The following is a 16,407-nucleotide window of genomic DNA, read 5'->3' as shown; positions in this document are numbered from 1 at the left end:
ATATATATTTTCATATATATTTATAAATTAAGACAACGGGAGTTTCTGGGTATCAGAACTTTTGAAAATCTTGCGACTTACAAATGAGTTCTTTAAGGGCCTGGTCCAAAGCCCATTGAAGTTAGTGGAAGTCTTTCAATTGATTTCAATGGTCTCTTGCTCAGGCCCTAACAGTCAAACATTAGGCACCCATTTTTGATATTTGGCAGTGCAATTCTCCCTCTCACTTCAGCACGGGTGTGACTTTAATTTCACTGAAGAGTTGGAGAATCCTAGTAAATACCCTGGAATTCTTTTTATCATTTTGGTTTCTAGGGAACTTTTTGGAGTCTTGTAGGACATTTTTCTTTTAATTAAAACTCACATTTTCCATGCAAAATATAATTTAAGGACAACCCCCCCTCCCCCAAAAAAATCCCATGTACATGTCTTTTTCAGAGTAAATGGATGCCTGTGCAATGCCAACATGAAGGATTCTTGTTTTAAGTCAATCCTCTCCCTGCTTCTAGGTGTACTTGAATTTCTAGGTCTACCCTTGTTTGAATAAAATACAAAAATGTGCAAACCAAAATCAATCTTGCAAAACTGTAGGCAAGAGGACTGAGAAAATAAGCATTGGCACTGCACAAAAATACACCAAGACTTCAACAGCACTGTACAGACAGCTCCAAGGGCTAGATATGTGTCATTACTGCAGGCTGATATGCAGATGTCAGTCAGACCACACACATCCCCCTAAACAGGACCGTCAGGTGACTTTGGTGGGCTTGGGAAGAGCCTCTGTGAGAGATGCTAAAATAAATATCCCCAGCCAGCATTCTCTAAGTTGCCCTTCCACCCTGTATGGCGCAGAGCAGGGGTCAATAGGGAGGCAGTTTCTAAGAGCCCCCCATGTAGTTAGCGGTGTCCTCTCTTTGCATCCCTGCAGCTCTCAGACCCCAGGGAATGGGGGGTTGATTTTTAACTGGGGGGGGGGTCAGCTGCGGACAGCTGTTTTGCAGTGGAGTTCTCCCTCTCCCCCAGGTGGCTCGGCCCCTGCCCTTCCTCTCACCTGGGCCCATGCGCGCGAGCGCAGGGCGTGTCTCCCTGCGGGCTCCTCTTTGGAAAACCTCCCGCCCCTAGTCAGGCGGGGGGCGGCAGGCAGAGCGGCCGGCGCGCTGCAGGGACCGCAGGCGGGCAAAGCGCTCCAGCCGCCGCCGGGAGTTGGGCGAGTTCTCTCCCCCAGCAGCACCATGGACAGCAGCCCCTTGGAGCAGCTGGACGCCGCCGGCTTCCTGGACATCTGGCAGCGCTTCGACGCCGACGGTGCGGGAGGTTTGCTCGCGCGGGGAAACTTGGCGCGGGAAGGGAGCGAGCCGGGCGCCGCTGGCTCGGGGGCGCTGAGTGTCGGGCGAGGCAAGGGGTCCCGGGACTGGGAGGACGGGTCCCTGTGGCTGGGCGTGGGGTATCTTTCGGCACCTGGTGGCTGTGTATGCGGGACTCCCCCTGTGATGTAGCTGGGGCGTGGTGCCCCTGAGTGCGGCCCTAGGTGTGCATGCCCTGTGCCTGTGTGATGCACGTGAGTGTGGTGCCTGAGTCTATGTAACATGTGGCTGGGGCTTCATATATGTCTGAGACTTACCACGTACTTCTGTGTTTGCCAGCTGTGGCAGATGTTGCCTGCGCCCCGGAAGCAGGCTGATAGCGTTAACACCGTGCAGCAAAAATCAGGACAAATGTTCTCTTTGCGCACCAACGATGGGGTTTTTTTTATTTGAAATCAAGTACTTGCTGAGCATCCACCAACACTAAGTAGCTGAATCAGTCCTTCCAGGAAATCCTGAATTTCACAGGGTTGACCTTATCTACATAAGGGAATTTTTTTTTTAACAATAAATATCCCTTGCAGAGAATGCACTCAGAGCACAAAATATTTGTCCACTCTGTTACTGCTACTGCTTCTTTTTTCCTTTTGGCCAAGATCTTTACAATATAATAAAGAAAAATTAAAATATGAAAATGCTAAGAATTTGAATTAAATATAACAACTTCCAACTTTAAGTGATGTGCCATAAGATAGGAAGGATGAATAGACTTATTTAGGAATAAAGAGAACATTGCTCCAACTTGGCACAGTGTCTATAAACATAAAAATGGTTCTATAGTACATAAGTTGTGCTTAGAGTTAGAGCAATAATTATGTCTGTTCAATCATGTATGTTTTCATTGTATTTAGACAATGGTTACATAGAGGGGAAGGAGCTTGATAATTTTTTTCATCATCTACTGAAGAAACTGGGCACATCTGTAAGTACTTACCAAATTCCATGCATGTGAAGACAATTATGTTTAAAAAGGTTTTGTACTCTTTGCTCTGTGACTGATAGTTTCCTTAGTGAGACCAAAGATAAAGGGTTTTATTTTCTCCTAGCAACAACAGGTGCTAGGAGAAACAAGTGCAATAACTCTACCAGTATTAGAACTGTTTATTTTCAGTCCAACATCTGTTACTCACTCCAAGGTTATAATTTTGGCACAAACCAAATCTCCTCTTTGAAAGCTTGGAGGAAAATCCATTTAGATGAATAAAAATGGAACTGAAATTCTTTAATACAGAATTTAGTCTTGGAGGGGAAAGTAGCAAGTATTTATGCTTGATTCAAAACAGTGCTGATTTGTTAATATGATCATTGACTTTGGAAATAAGATTACCATAGAACTCTTCCTGCATTAATTTTAACCAGTGCTTATGAAGAGTTATGCCTTCATTCTTAAAAGTGGTTAAAGGATAAACATATGAGTCAAACATATTGCTCATAAGATCAAGACTTGTGTATCTTTGTTTGGTTTGGGTTGGGTTTTCTTTTTTTAGCTCTATTTCATACTATTTATCAGTGCTTCTCATCTTATGCTGTCCACAAATCAAAATGTACAAAAAGTTTTATGCTAAAATCTCCCTTTCCCCCTTATCTTCAGTTCATACTTTGCCTTTGAATGTCACTATATCCCAGAGAGAACTACTGCCACTGAATAAATCTGTCCTAGAATTTGTACAAAGATTACATTAAAAAAAGTATGTTTTCACTACAGGGTCAAATACAAGAAAAAAAAGTCAGCATCTCTTTAAATAGAAGAAATGGACACAAAGCAAATAAATGTGATGTGAAGCAACTCCATTAAATAAAAACAGATAATAAGACAGGAAAAACAGGCTAGTTAAATCTGAACAAATTTCTGACTACAACGTGCAAAATTAAGAATGGGGGTCTTACATACTCCAATTTGTAATTATTCTAAACAAAAAGGAACTGTTGTTTCATTTGCAAAAATAATAGTTTTATTATGAAATATTGCTGGCATGTATAGAAAAGTCTATTTAGAATTTAGATATAAATTGCATAAAGACAGAGAGGATTCAGAGATGAGGAATGAGAATGATTATGGATATAGAAAAATTCATATGAAGAGAGGTTGAAAAGACTGTGATTATTAATTTTAAAAAGGAGATAAAATTGGAAGCTTCCATTCTCCCTGCTTCATAACACAAGATAAAAGGGCACTGAATTAAACTGAAAGGTGGCGTATTCAAAACTGATAAAAGTGTTATTTCACACAATGCAGATTGTGACTAGAACTCATTGCCATAGGATGTTATCAAGACCAAGAACCTAGCAATATTCAAAGAGGGATCAACATTTATATAGATAAGACTATCTAGCGTTGTTATAAATCTAAAGAAAGTATTGGAAGGGATATGAGACTTCAAGCTTTGGGGTTTAAGCCAACCTTTAATTATGAGGTGTTAGGAGAAGAATTTCATAGTGCAGATTATCTGATGTTTGCCTGCTGTGGGGTTTCTTGCACTGACTTCTGAAGTGTCTGGTGCTGGCCACTGTAGTACTGGACTAGATGGGCCACGAGACTGCTGCAGTACAGCAAGTCCTATGTTCCCGTGATCACACACAGAGGTCTATGTGAAATAGGGCATTACATACCAAAACAGTAGTGCACAGAACCCAGTGTGTACAGGGTTCATAATGGAACATATTTTTTCCCTTTGTTAAACAGGGTATATAATGACAACTCTCATTATTGCCAAAAGTTACATGTTCAAATGATTTAATTTAAATCAGTCTTCTTTTCCTTTCCGCATCTCTCATTTTCTATATCTACTGTTGCTATTATAAGAAAAAGTTTCACATAAATGAAACCCCTCTGAATTAAATTTAAGGAACAGATTCTGCCACACTTACTCATATGGAGAGTAGTATCTTGCTTTGCAAAGGATTCTCAGTGAAATCAGTGGGAGCGGTAAGGTGCTACTTAACAGCGAGGGAGCCAGTATATGGTCCTTAAACAATATGATCATGCGTTGCCTTGCATCCCTTCCCCTGGTATCCACAATTCAAGAAGGATGTTGATAAATTGGAGAAACTTCAGAGAAGAGCCACAAGAATGACTAAAGGATTAGAAAACATGCCTTATACTGATAGACTCAAGGAGCTCAATCTATTTAGCATAACAAAGAGAAGTGTAAGGGGTGACTTGATTACAATCTATAAGAATCTACATGGAGAGCAAATATTTAATAACAGGCTTGTCGATCTAGCAGAGAAAAGTATAACACAATCCAGTAGCTGGAAGTTGAAGCTAGACAAATTCAGACTGGAAATTAGGTGTAAATTTTTAATAGTGAGAGTAGTTTGGAACAATTTACTTAAGGTCACAGTGGATTCTCCGTCCTTGACAATTTTTAAACCAACATTGGACGTTTATCTAAAACAGTGGTTTTCAAACTGCAGGTCGTAAGGCGCTGAGTCACGGTGGCTCTGGTCAGCACCACCGAATGGGCCATTAGAAGTCCCATCGGCGGTGCTGCCCAGCTAAGGCAGGCTAGTTCCAACCTGTTCTGACACCACGCTGAGCCCTGAAAGCGGCCAGCAGCAGGTCCAGCTCCTAGGCGGGGGGCCATGGGGCTCTGCACACTGGCTCCGCACTCCCATTGGCTGGTAACTGGCCAATAGGCGCTGAGGGGGGGTGGTATCCCTGTGTGTGAGACACATGTGGAGCCACTTGCATGCCTCCGCCTAGAAGCCGGACCTGCTGCTGGGCTCTTCCGAGGTGCAGCGCGGTCTGCGGTGCCAGGACAGGCAGGAAGCCTGCCTTTGCACCCTTGCCTTGCTGCTGACTGGGAGCCACCCGAGATAAGCCCGTGCCTCAACCCCACGCCCCAATCCCCTATCCCAACTTTGAGCCCCCCCAAACCCCTCATCTCTGGCCCCACCCCAGAGCTTGCACCCGAGCCCGGAGCCCCTCCCGCACCCCAATCCCCTGCCCCAGCCCAGAGCTCCCTCCCACACCCTGACCCCATCATTCCTGGCCCCACCTCGCAACCCTCATCTCCATACCCCAACCCTTTGCTCCAGCCCCAAGCCCCTCCCACAGCCCAAACCCCTCATCTCCAGCTCCATTGGGTCACAGGCATCAACAATTTTCTTCAACTGGGTCACCAGAAAAAAAGTTTGAAAACCACTGATCTAGAAGATATGCTCCAGGAATCATTTTGGAGAAGTTCTATGGTCTGTGTTATAATCTGACCTCCTGTGTATGATCACAATGGTCCCTTCTGGCCTTGCAATCTATGGTCTATTTTCAATTCTCATTGTTTAACTAATGGCAAAATTATCTCAAATCCATAGGGCAGTAGTCAGTCTCAGCATTCTGCTTTCCCTGCATGGGTGGATCTCCCATTGAGGCTACTGAGAAATACTGTGGCTGAGTAAGTCTGAGAGTAGAATTTTGTGCTTTGATTGGAAGCTCCTCAGGGAAAGGACTTTTTCTTATTTGTCTCTTAAGCATCATGAGCAGCGTAGCACTATATATGAATGACTTATTTTTGTATAATTATCATATAACATTATGTTTACCCACCATTTTTCTTCCTGTACACATCACCTATTCCGTACATGCTTCCTACTGATGTGTGAAGAACCACTTCCCACAGTATAAAAAGTCAAGGGGCCCCCTGGAACTATTTTTCATTACCCTAAAGAAACACACTGCCTACTGATATCAGCACAGGGATGGGAGCTAGGATCTCTGCATTTTAATCCTAGTTTTGACACTGATTCCTTTTATGGGCACTTAACCTCTATGCCTCTTCTACCCTCTGCTACAGAGAGACAATAACACTTAATGACATACCTTGCAGACGCATTACAAGGATTAATTAGTTACTATTTCCAAAGTGCTATACAAGTGATAAATAACATTATCAGCTCTCGAAGTTGTCTCTGCTTGAATAGTGAACAGTTTCATAATTATATTTTTTCAACCTCCGCTCTCTAAGCTATTATTTTCCCCTAATGACCACTGTAATCTGTAGCTCTGTTATTTTTCCCAGCTTCTCTGCTACATCTTTGTCTGACATTAAATGCAAGCACATCAAAGCAGCTGGGGAAACAATTAAAGACAGAGTCTATGAGCCACTTGAGAATCAGATTTGTGGATTACGAGCACTGGGCAAGAAAGAGGATTCAGAATGTGTCACTAGTGAAGATGGGTCCAAACCAAAGTCTTGAATCTAAATATCTTTGAACTTTTGGGGGTGTTTTGAAGTAAAGGAAGATCTGACTTTTGCAAAGCCCCCCTAACTTTATAATGGGCCAAACCAAATCCCAGATCCAACCCCCCCTTTCCTTATCTAACTATGAAAAGCTATCAGGTCATACAATTCTACCATAACTCCTTTGATTTGCAAGTAGATATAGATTAATGGGCCACTTCACCTTGAATGGTCCCTTGAAATCTGTTACCTACTTATGCTAAACAATCTGTTCAAACCTTGTATTTTGCAGAGACACGTTAAGTTAGTTTCCCAGACCAGAAGAAGAGCTCTGTGTAAGCTCAAAAGCTTGTCTCTCTCGCCAACAGTATTTGGTCCTGTAACAGATATTACCTCACTCACTTCATCTCTCTAATACATATGCAAAAGGTTTTAGTAAATTGATGGAGTTATGGTAGGATTCTGTAGTCTAATTACCAGTCTATACTGATGGGCTAAGGACTAGATCCACAAAGGGACTTAGGCATTGCAATGCTCAGTGTTGCAGTGCCTAACTTTTAGGCACCTTGCTGCACCCAGTGGAATCCACAGCCTCTGAGTTAGGTGCCTACATGCCCAGTGTATGGGAGAAAGAGTTAGCTGTCAAAGAATGGGATCCACCGTCAGACTGAGGCCTGGTCTACACTACAGGGTGACGTTGACGTTAGCTGCGTTGCGGCGATCTAGCTGTGGAAGTGTTTTCACTTAAATTTGACTCCCACTGACGTAAGTGCCTCTTTACGCCAATTTAGTAAGACTGCTTCCCCGTGTGGCATAGAGTCATGGGCGATGTAACTAGATGGACGCAGTGTCAGTGTGGACACTGCATTGCTTACATCAACTGTTACTGACTTTCAGCAGCTGTTCCACAATGCCCCATGCTGACAATACAATCGATACAAGTAGTCCTGGTGAGGATGAACACCGACAACACAGGGAGCAAAGTGTGTACATACACACAAGCGATTTAATAACGGTGGTGGCTGTATGCTGACATAAGTTAGGTCGGCATAATTTTGTAGTGTAGAAATGGCTTGAGCGGGGTGCTGCCTAACTTAGCTAGTAGGAAATGTCAAGAAGAGGGGTGTGGCCTGAGTCCTACCCCTCTCAGGGAGTTTGGTGCTGCAGGGAGGCAGCTATCACTGCTTGGAATTCACAGCTCTCCTGGAGCTAGGCCCCTAAGCAGTTGTTTTTTTGTTTTGGTTTGGGGTTTTTGTTTGGTTTGTTTTGCAAGAAAAATACTCCATGGGGTGGGAATAGGAAGTGGTGGCAGCTTCCCTTGTAACTTTTAGCCTAGTGACTAACGTATTCACTTGGATGTGGGAGACCCGGGTTACATGTCCCTCCTCCCCCGCCTGATGTGGAGCAGAGATCTGAATGTGGGTTTTCCCAGTTCTCAGGTGAGTGCTCTAACCACTGAGCTATGGAATAGTCTGATGTGGGGCTCTCGCCTATTGAAGCTGGTTCACAGGCTATAAAAAGCATAATTGTCCACGATACCATGCAGCTTTCCTAAGCAAGCATGTTTATTCTTAAGGTGAAAGCATTAGAGAAAATATATTAAAGTATTAAAAGAACTTACACCCATGCTAATAAGCTTACCGGAGATCACGAGCCAACCTTCCAGCCTCACCGAGGGGGTTTTATGCAGCCATAGGTTCGTAACAACTATTAGCTCAGAATAAGCGCACCCATGAATCTCAGAGTCACTCTATTTGGGCCTCTGACCTTGTCCTCATGTAACAGGCGATCAGCAGACAAAAGGTCCCCTCCTCAGGGCAGAGCTTCGAAAGGCTGAGCTCTTGCATAACTTGAGGGGGTAACATTTGCGTGTGCCTCCCCCTTGAAATTTCCTGGGAAACCCACTTAACTTTAAAAGTTCACATTGTTTCAAGTAGTCCTTTGAAGCTCGTAACACTTCCCCAAATTTACATTAGTCATGTCTCCCTTCTAAACAAGTTACATACAGTCCAACAATAATACATGAGCATTTGCATTTTTAATATAGTAAACTCCTAAAATTCTTAAAAAGAAGAACAGGAGTACTTGTGGCACCTTAGAGACTAACAAATTTATTAGAGCATAAGCTTTCGTGGACTACAGCCCACTTAGTCCACGAAAGCTTATGCTCTAATAAATTTGTTAGTCTCTAAGGTGCCACAAGTACTCCTGTTCTTCTTTTTGCGGATACAGACTAACACGGCTGTTACTCTGAAACCTAAAATTCTTAAACTTACTTCAGTAGTGTTCATCCAGGATACTGCTGAAAGTTGCCATTTCTGTCCTATGTATATAAGTCCTGATTTCCAGCCTGACTTTAGTTCCATTTTTGTGCCCACTATTCTTTTGAGTGGACATATCTACTGGTTCATTTTCCACCCACAATCAATTGTAAATACACTTGGTCATATACATGCCTAAGATTTATGGAGGAATAAATTGGACCATCACATATTTGTGCCCACAATTTGTGGGTGCAAGTAGACGGCTAGCTTTTTTTTAAAAAAAGAGGCTATTGCAGTTACTCTGCATAGGAGGCACTTAGCACATGGCAGATTCAGGCTCTCACATGAGTTCAGTTCTCACTGGCTTCTGTGGGAGTTGCATTGACGAAGATCTCAATCCTGCATCTGGCTCCATGTGGACACAGGGCTTTGCATGCATGCAGCCTGTTAAAGGATCAGATCCTAAGTGAGGTCTGAATTAGTCCAAGGATTTGTTGTTCCAATTTGGCAGACGCTGACAGCTAGCTGCAGACAGAATTGAATGGTGCAATCTGCCTGCCTTTTGTACCAATGAACAAGGGAAGTTGGGAATTTAAAAACAAAAAAATCACTTGCAAACAAGCATCTTTCAATGCTTTAGACTTTTTCTCCCCCTACATGTGATGTACTTACTTAATTGCAGGGGAAAATCCTATTTTCCATCTCCTCATGTGGGGGAGAATGGTAATTGTTAATGGCATGACCTGTTCTTGATTAAAGTGATACTCTCAAGGTTGGCATATCCTAAATTAGACCTACTCTTACATCAAGTTCTAAAATCCCTGTGATTCTCTGCACATTTTATTTTTTCCAAAACAAATGATTCATCACTGTGTTTTCATTAAAATAAATCACTACCAGCAGCACAGCTCTCTTAACAAGCAAAGAAATATGAGAGAATGTGGGGGCAAGGGCACCCAAAAGAAAAAAAATGTGATAAAAGGAAAGAGATTACTGTCAAGTTTCCAGAAGGTTATGGACAACCATTCTTAAGAAATTAAACACTGTGGGGATAAAAAGGTGAACATGTCCTTTCCATCATAATGAGAAGTACGAATATGTCGATTACATTGCTGATGTGAAATATTTTTAAAGGATTTTTCACAAAATTAAAGGACAGGATCAGATGTGAAGAGGGGAAAATGTACTTACTACGGTGGGTTGAATTACAGTAATTGTCCCATGCAAAACTTTGTGGAGTATTATCCTTAATAAGAAATGTTCTTGTAAAAAAAATTGTCCTTAAATCAAGTGATTTATGATAACTGCCATGGGCCATATTTTTTACAGCTGTTTATATTTTCATAGTAAAATTATATAATCTTTTGTTTGCTAATAACATACATGTTACGGACTTGATCCTAAAAAGTGCTGTGCCTTCAATTACCATAGGCTTTGTTATCCATTGAGGATGCTCAGCTGCTCTCAAGAGATACTCAGCACTCCGCTAGATTGGGACCTAAGCCAGTGTCTTTGAAGTTTTAATGTTCACATGATGATAGCTAAGGGGTAAAAATCCTTCTTCCAGACTTGGTTCAGTCACCATTATAATCTAATACAGATCTTAATTCTTTGAGTAAGGTGACCTTTCTTTTTCCAAAATGAAAACTGGAGACAGGCACTGCTTTTTATTCCTGTCATTTCTATCAATTGACAGTAGCGATCTGCCCCTCCTCCTTTCTCTGTCACCAATAACTATCGTACTACCAATGGCTCCTCAGCTTGCAAACTTGGTGTCATTTTTGATTCCTCCTCAAATAGCCACAATCTCCATATGCCTAACTTTGAGCAAAGTTTGGAGAATTCTTATTTTATCTGTTGCTGTTTGCCCCTTTCTATGGAAGAAAAATTCCCTTCATTATACTCACACTGTGTTTTGACTAGGGCTGTCAAGCAATTAAAAAAATTAATCGTGCAATTAATCGCGCTATTAAACAATAATAGAATATCATTTATTTAAATATTTTTGGATGTTTTCTACATTTTCAAATATATTGATGTAAATTAAACACAAAATACAAAGTGTACACTGCTCACTTTATATTTATTTTTATTACAAATATTTGTAATAAACAAAAGAAATAGTATTTTTCAATTCACCTAATACAAGTACTGTAGTGCAATCTCTTTATCATGAAAGTTGAACTTACAAATGTAGAATTATGTACAAAAAAAAACTTTCATTCAAAAATAAAACAATGTAAAACTTTAGAAGATAATGCTGCCCGCTTCTTATTTACAGTGTCACCTGAAAGTGAGAACAGGGTGTTCACATGGCATTGTTGTAGCAGGTGTTACAAGATATTTACGTGCCAGATGCGCTAAAGATTCATATGTCCCTTCTTGCTTCAGCCACCATTCCAGGGGACATGCGTCCATGCTGATGACGGGTTCTGCTCAATAATGATCCAAAGCAGTGCGGACCGACGCATGTTCATTTTCATCATCTGAGTCAGATGCCACCAGCAGAAGATTGATTTTCTTTTTTGGTGGTTCGGGTTCTGTAGTTTCCGCATCAGAGTGTTGCTCTTTTAAGACTTCTGAAAGCACGCTCCATACCCCATCCCTCTCAGATTTTGGAAGGCACTTCAGATTCTTAAACCTTGGGTCGAATTCTGTAGATACCTTTAGAAATTTCACATTGGTACCTTCTTTGCATTTTGTCAAATTTGCAGTGAAAGTGTTCTTAAAATGAACAACATGTGCTGGGTCATCATCTGAGACAGCTATAACATGAAATATATGGCAGAATGTGGGTAAAACAGAACAGGAGACATACAATTCTCCCCCCAAGGAGTTCACTCACAAATTTAATTAACGCATTTTTTTTAACAAGTGTCATCATTGTGGAAGCATGTCCTCTGAAACGATGGCCGAAGCATGAAGAGGCATATGAAACTTTTGTGCATCTGGCACGTAAATATCTTGTGACACCGGCTACAACAGTGCCATGCAATCACCCTGTTCTCACTTTCAGGTGACACTGTAAATAAGAAGCGGGCAGCATTATCTTCTGCAAATGTAAACAAACTTGTTTGTCTGAACGATTGGCTGAAAAAGAAGTAGGACTGAGTGGACTTGTAGGCTCTAAAGTTTTATATTGTTTTGTTTTTGAGTGCAGTTATGTAACAAAATACATTTGTAAGTTGCACTTTCATGATAAAGAGATTGCACTACAGTATTTGTATGAGGTGAATTGAAAAATACTATTTCTTTTGTTTATAATTTTTACTATGCAAATATCTGTAGTAAAAACAATATAAAGTGAGCACTGTACACTTTGTATTCTGTGTTGTAATTGAAATTGATATATTTGAAAATGTAGAAAAATATCAAAAATATTTAAGATATTTCAATTTGTATTCTATTGTTTAACAGTCCAATTAATTGCAATTAATTTTTTGCGTTAATTGCTTGAGTTAACTGCGATTAATTGGCAGCCCTAGTTTTGACTGCAAAAATTTTTCATCTCTAAAAATGTTCCTGTATTCTATAGGCAACATTAAATGGGCAACTTGCACACACCTCCAACCCAGGCCAGTGAAGGCTACTGCACCCCAGGATTCTCACACATGCCCTACTGGGGAAGGCAGGCAGTGTTAGCACAGAAGTCCACCCCCAGAGGAGGGCAGCTTGAGCTTGCTGTTGGAAATACATGGGATCCCTGCCAGCAGAGAGTGCCCAGAGAAAAGCACTGAACCATTTTTGCTCAAAACTTTCCAAAAATAAAGTTATCAGACAGAACAAGTCTAGAATATTGCAGCCCATAGTGGCGGGAGGATAGTTAGAAGGAAGTGCTTCTGCAACCTTGAAGTGCCATTTTGCTCTGGATGGTGACTATGCAATAATGGCACCACAAACCCTTGAGAAAGACTATGCTTGACTACAGCTGTTTATTTGCTGTCAAATCATCCCACCAGTTTATAAAGACAATAGGCAGAGAATCCCATCAAGCTATTTCCCGGGTCACTTTTCAGGTCAGAACTGTATTGCCACTATAGCATTTACTGCCCACTGTAATTGACGGCTCTGAAACAAATCCAATGTAACCTTTAGACATATGAAACTAGAGCTTGTTTGGCTCTGCCTTTTCTGTTTGCACCAACTTTGTTGAATAGCGAGTTAATAATTTAAAAACAAACAAACCACACAACCTTCTTTCCAGTGGGGGTGGGTTGTTTTAACAGCCTTACTTTACATAAAATCATAGGACTGGAAGGGACCTTAAGAGGTCACCTAGTCCAGTTCCCTGCACTCAAGGCAGGACTGGGGGCATGGCTACACTGGAAACTTCAAAGCGCTGTTGCGGGAACCCTCCCATGGCAGCGCTTTGAAGTGCGAGTGTGGTCGTGCACCAGCGCTGGGAGAGAGCTCTCCCAGCACTCCTGGTAATCCACCTCCACGAGAGGATTAGCTCCAAGTGCTGGGAGCCTGTTAACATTAGAGCTTTAAAGCACTCAGACTTAATGCACTCAGGGGGGTGATTTTTCACCCCCCCCGAGCCAGCAAGTTAGAGCACTATAAAATGTAAGCGTAGACAAGCTCTAAATATTATCTAGACCAATGTTCCTCAAATGTGGCCACCAGGGGCTTTTCATGAGGCCACGACAGCCTCCTGGGTGATGATGGGGAGGAGGAAGCATCGGCGCCTCCTCATCCCTCCTTATTGCTCCTGGATGCGCCTCCCTGCACCACCTCTAGAAAGGGGCACAACACTGCAGGAGCAAGGTGAGTTCTTGACCCATGTTGGGAGGAAGGGGTTTGGGTGGCAGGCTCCAGCAGCAGGACTTCAGGAACCTGGCCATGCGGCCCCAGGCTCCAACCACGGGGCAGCGGGTATTGACCCCCCCCAGCTCTGGCCATGCGGCCCTGGCCTCCAACTGTGGGGCTTCAGCCTCCAGCCCCTGGTTCCAGCTGCATGGCAGCAGGTACTGGCTCCCGGCTCCAGTCCTGGGCTTCAGCCGTGCAGAAGCAGACACTGGCCACAGGCACCAACTCCAGGCCCAGCCACATGGCAGCGGGCTCCAACCGCGGGGCTTTAAGTGCCAACCCCTGGTTCTGGCTACAGGGCAGCAGGCGCTGACCCCCGCTTCTGACCACGGAGCTTCAGTCAACCTCTGGCCCCCAATTCTGGCCATGCGGTGTTCGGTGCTGGCCCCAGGCTCCAGCCACATGGGTCCCAGCCCTTGGCGCTGATCCCCTGCCCCAGCTGCACAGCAGCAGGCACCGACCCACAGCTCTGTACCCTGGCTCCGGCCACACGGTGGTGGGAGCTGGCTCTGGTTGCTGACCCCTGGCCCTGGCTGCGCAGAAGAGAGCGCTGGTTCCAGCCACACAGCAGCGGGCGCTGACTCCTTGCTCCAGCCATGCACTCCTGGGCTCTGGCACCCAGCTCCAGGCTCTAGCCCTGCGGCAGCAGGCACTGGCCCTGGGTGCTGACTCACAGCTCCGGCTGCATGGCAGTGGGCTCCGATCCCTGGCTCCAGCCACGCAGTTCCTGTCCCCAGCACTGGGTTCTGGCTGTGGCACTGAGCCCTAGCCCTGGCCACATAGCAGCAGACACCAGGCCCTGGCTCTGGCCACACAATGGTGGGCCTCATCACTCGCCCCTGGCCCCCACTGCCTCCCACAGCCCTGTATCCATCCCTCCTCCCCCTGCCCCAGGACCCTGCTGCCTTCCTGGCCTTGCATCCATCCCCCCATTGCCCCGGGCCGCTGCTGCCTCCCACAGCCCTGCATCCATCCCCCCATTTCCCCAGACCCCCGTTGCCTCCCACGGCCCTGCATCCATCCCATCATCGCCTCTGGCCCCTGCTGCCTTCCCCTTCGTCACTCCCATCCAGGGCTTAATGGGTCCAGGGGTTTGCTAAGGAAAGTGATATTAACAAACATGCAAGTATCTCTTTTCACAGCAGACTTACTAGCTATTTGTGAAAAATTATACTTGTATGTTTGTTAATATCACTTATCACTTTTCATAGCTGTGATATTAACAAATATACAAATATCACTTTTCACAACAAGCCTCAGGACCCACTAAGCTCTGGATGGGGTGAGGGTGGGGGGCGAAGGAGGAGGCAGCATTATTTTTGTTACCGAGTCTGCCAAAAAACCCTACAAATACCCACCCAAATCATTGTAATGTATATCTGTGCATATTTAATTGTTTTTCCTAAAGTTAATTAGTATTTTAGGGGAAAAGTGTCAGTGCGGCCACCAGTGAGAGTGGTCACTCTGAGGCCACCAAAAAATTTGTTGCGAAAAACCCTGATCTAGACCATCCCTGACAGGTGTTTGTCTAACCTGCTCTTAAAAATCTCCAATGACAGAGATTTCACAACCTTCCTAGGCAATTTATTCCAGTGCTTAACTATCCTGACAGGAAGTTTTTGCTAATGTCCAACATAAACGGATATTGGACAGAACTCGATCCAGAACTGATCCCTGTGGGACTCCACTCAATATGTCCTTCCAACTTGACTGTGAACCACTGATAACTACTTTCTGGGAACAGTTTTCCAACCAGTCATGCACCGTCCTTATAGTAGCTCCATCTAGCTTGTATTTCCCTAGTTTGTTTATGAGAAGGTCATGCAAGACAGTATCAAAAGCCTTACTAAAGTCAAGATATACCACATCTACCGCTTTATCCCCCCCATCAACAAGGCTTGTTACCCTGTCAAAGAAAGCTATCAAGTTGGTTTGACACGATTTGTTCTTGGCAAATCCGTGCTGACTGTTACTTACCACCTTATTATTTTCTAGGTGTCTGCAAATTGATTGCTTAATTATTTGCTCCATTATCTTTCTGGGTGCTGAAGTTAAGATGACTGGTCTGAAATTCCCTGGGTTGTCCTTATTCCTCTTTCTATAGATTGGCACTATATTTGCCCTTTTCCAGTCCTTCCATGACTTTTCAAAGATAATCGCTAATGGCTCAGATATTTCCTCACTCAGCTCCTTGAGTATTGTAGGATGTATTTCATCAGGCTTGTTCTTTCCCTATTTTAGTCTCTGATCCTACCTCATTTTCACTGGCATTCATTAAGTTAGATGTCCAATTGCTACTAAACTTTTTGGTGAAAACTGAAACATAAAACACTTCTGCCACTTCCACATTTTCTGTTATTGTCACACCTGGCTCTGATCAGTGTGGTTTTCTATGTAGTTGATGTTTGTCAGTCTGGAGCTCGCTCCCTCTCTCACTTCTTCTCCTTGTAATATGAACAATCTCAAGTTACCCAAGATTTGGGGTAGGGCGGAGGAGAGCACTAATACGGGCTAGCAGTTACCTTTCAAACAACAGTAGTATCTTCTGACTGTAGAAAATGCATCCTCAGGTCACATCCACACCGTGTAAATTAATTGTGCATGGGCAAGACACTTTTTTAAGGGACATTTGAATCTTGTCTGTGGAAACCATGGCAATTATTGAAAACCAATAAAATTTATACAGTTAAGTGATAGTAATTGATGTTTGTACTGTTCTTTGAAGATATAAAGATCTGTAAGTATGTTAAGCTCTATAACTAATAGTAAAAATGTATGTCATTTGTTTAA

At 43.3% G+C, this 16,407-nt stretch overlaps 1 protein-coding gene across 1 annotated transcript in view; it reads left to right on the top strand.

Annotated features, from left to right (window-relative positions):
* Positions 1-31: 31 nt before the first annotated feature.
* The window catches only part of SCGN (secretagogin, EF-hand calcium binding protein), a 47,633-nt gene continuing 31,257 nt past the window's right edge, over positions 32-16,407 (top strand). The window contains exons 1-2 of the mRNA XM_054017439.1: positions 32-1,305; positions 2,216-2,286. Coding sequence (XP_053873414.1) covers positions 681-1,305; positions 2,216-2,286 — 696 coding nt within the window. The 5' untranslated portion in view covers positions 32-680. The remainder of the gene's footprint in view (positions 1,306-2,215; positions 2,287-16,407) is intronic.

This window comes from Malaclemys terrapin, chromosome 2 (assembly GCF_027887155.1).
Source record: "Malaclemys terrapin pileata isolate rMalTer1 chromosome 2, rMalTer1.hap1, whole genome shotgun sequence".
Classification (NCBI taxonomy): Eukaryota; Metazoa; Chordata; order Testudines; family Emydidae; genus Malaclemys; species Malaclemys terrapin.
The sequence above is the reverse complement of the archived record's forward strand: the minus strand, read 5'-3'. Positions and strand labels throughout refer to the sequence as shown.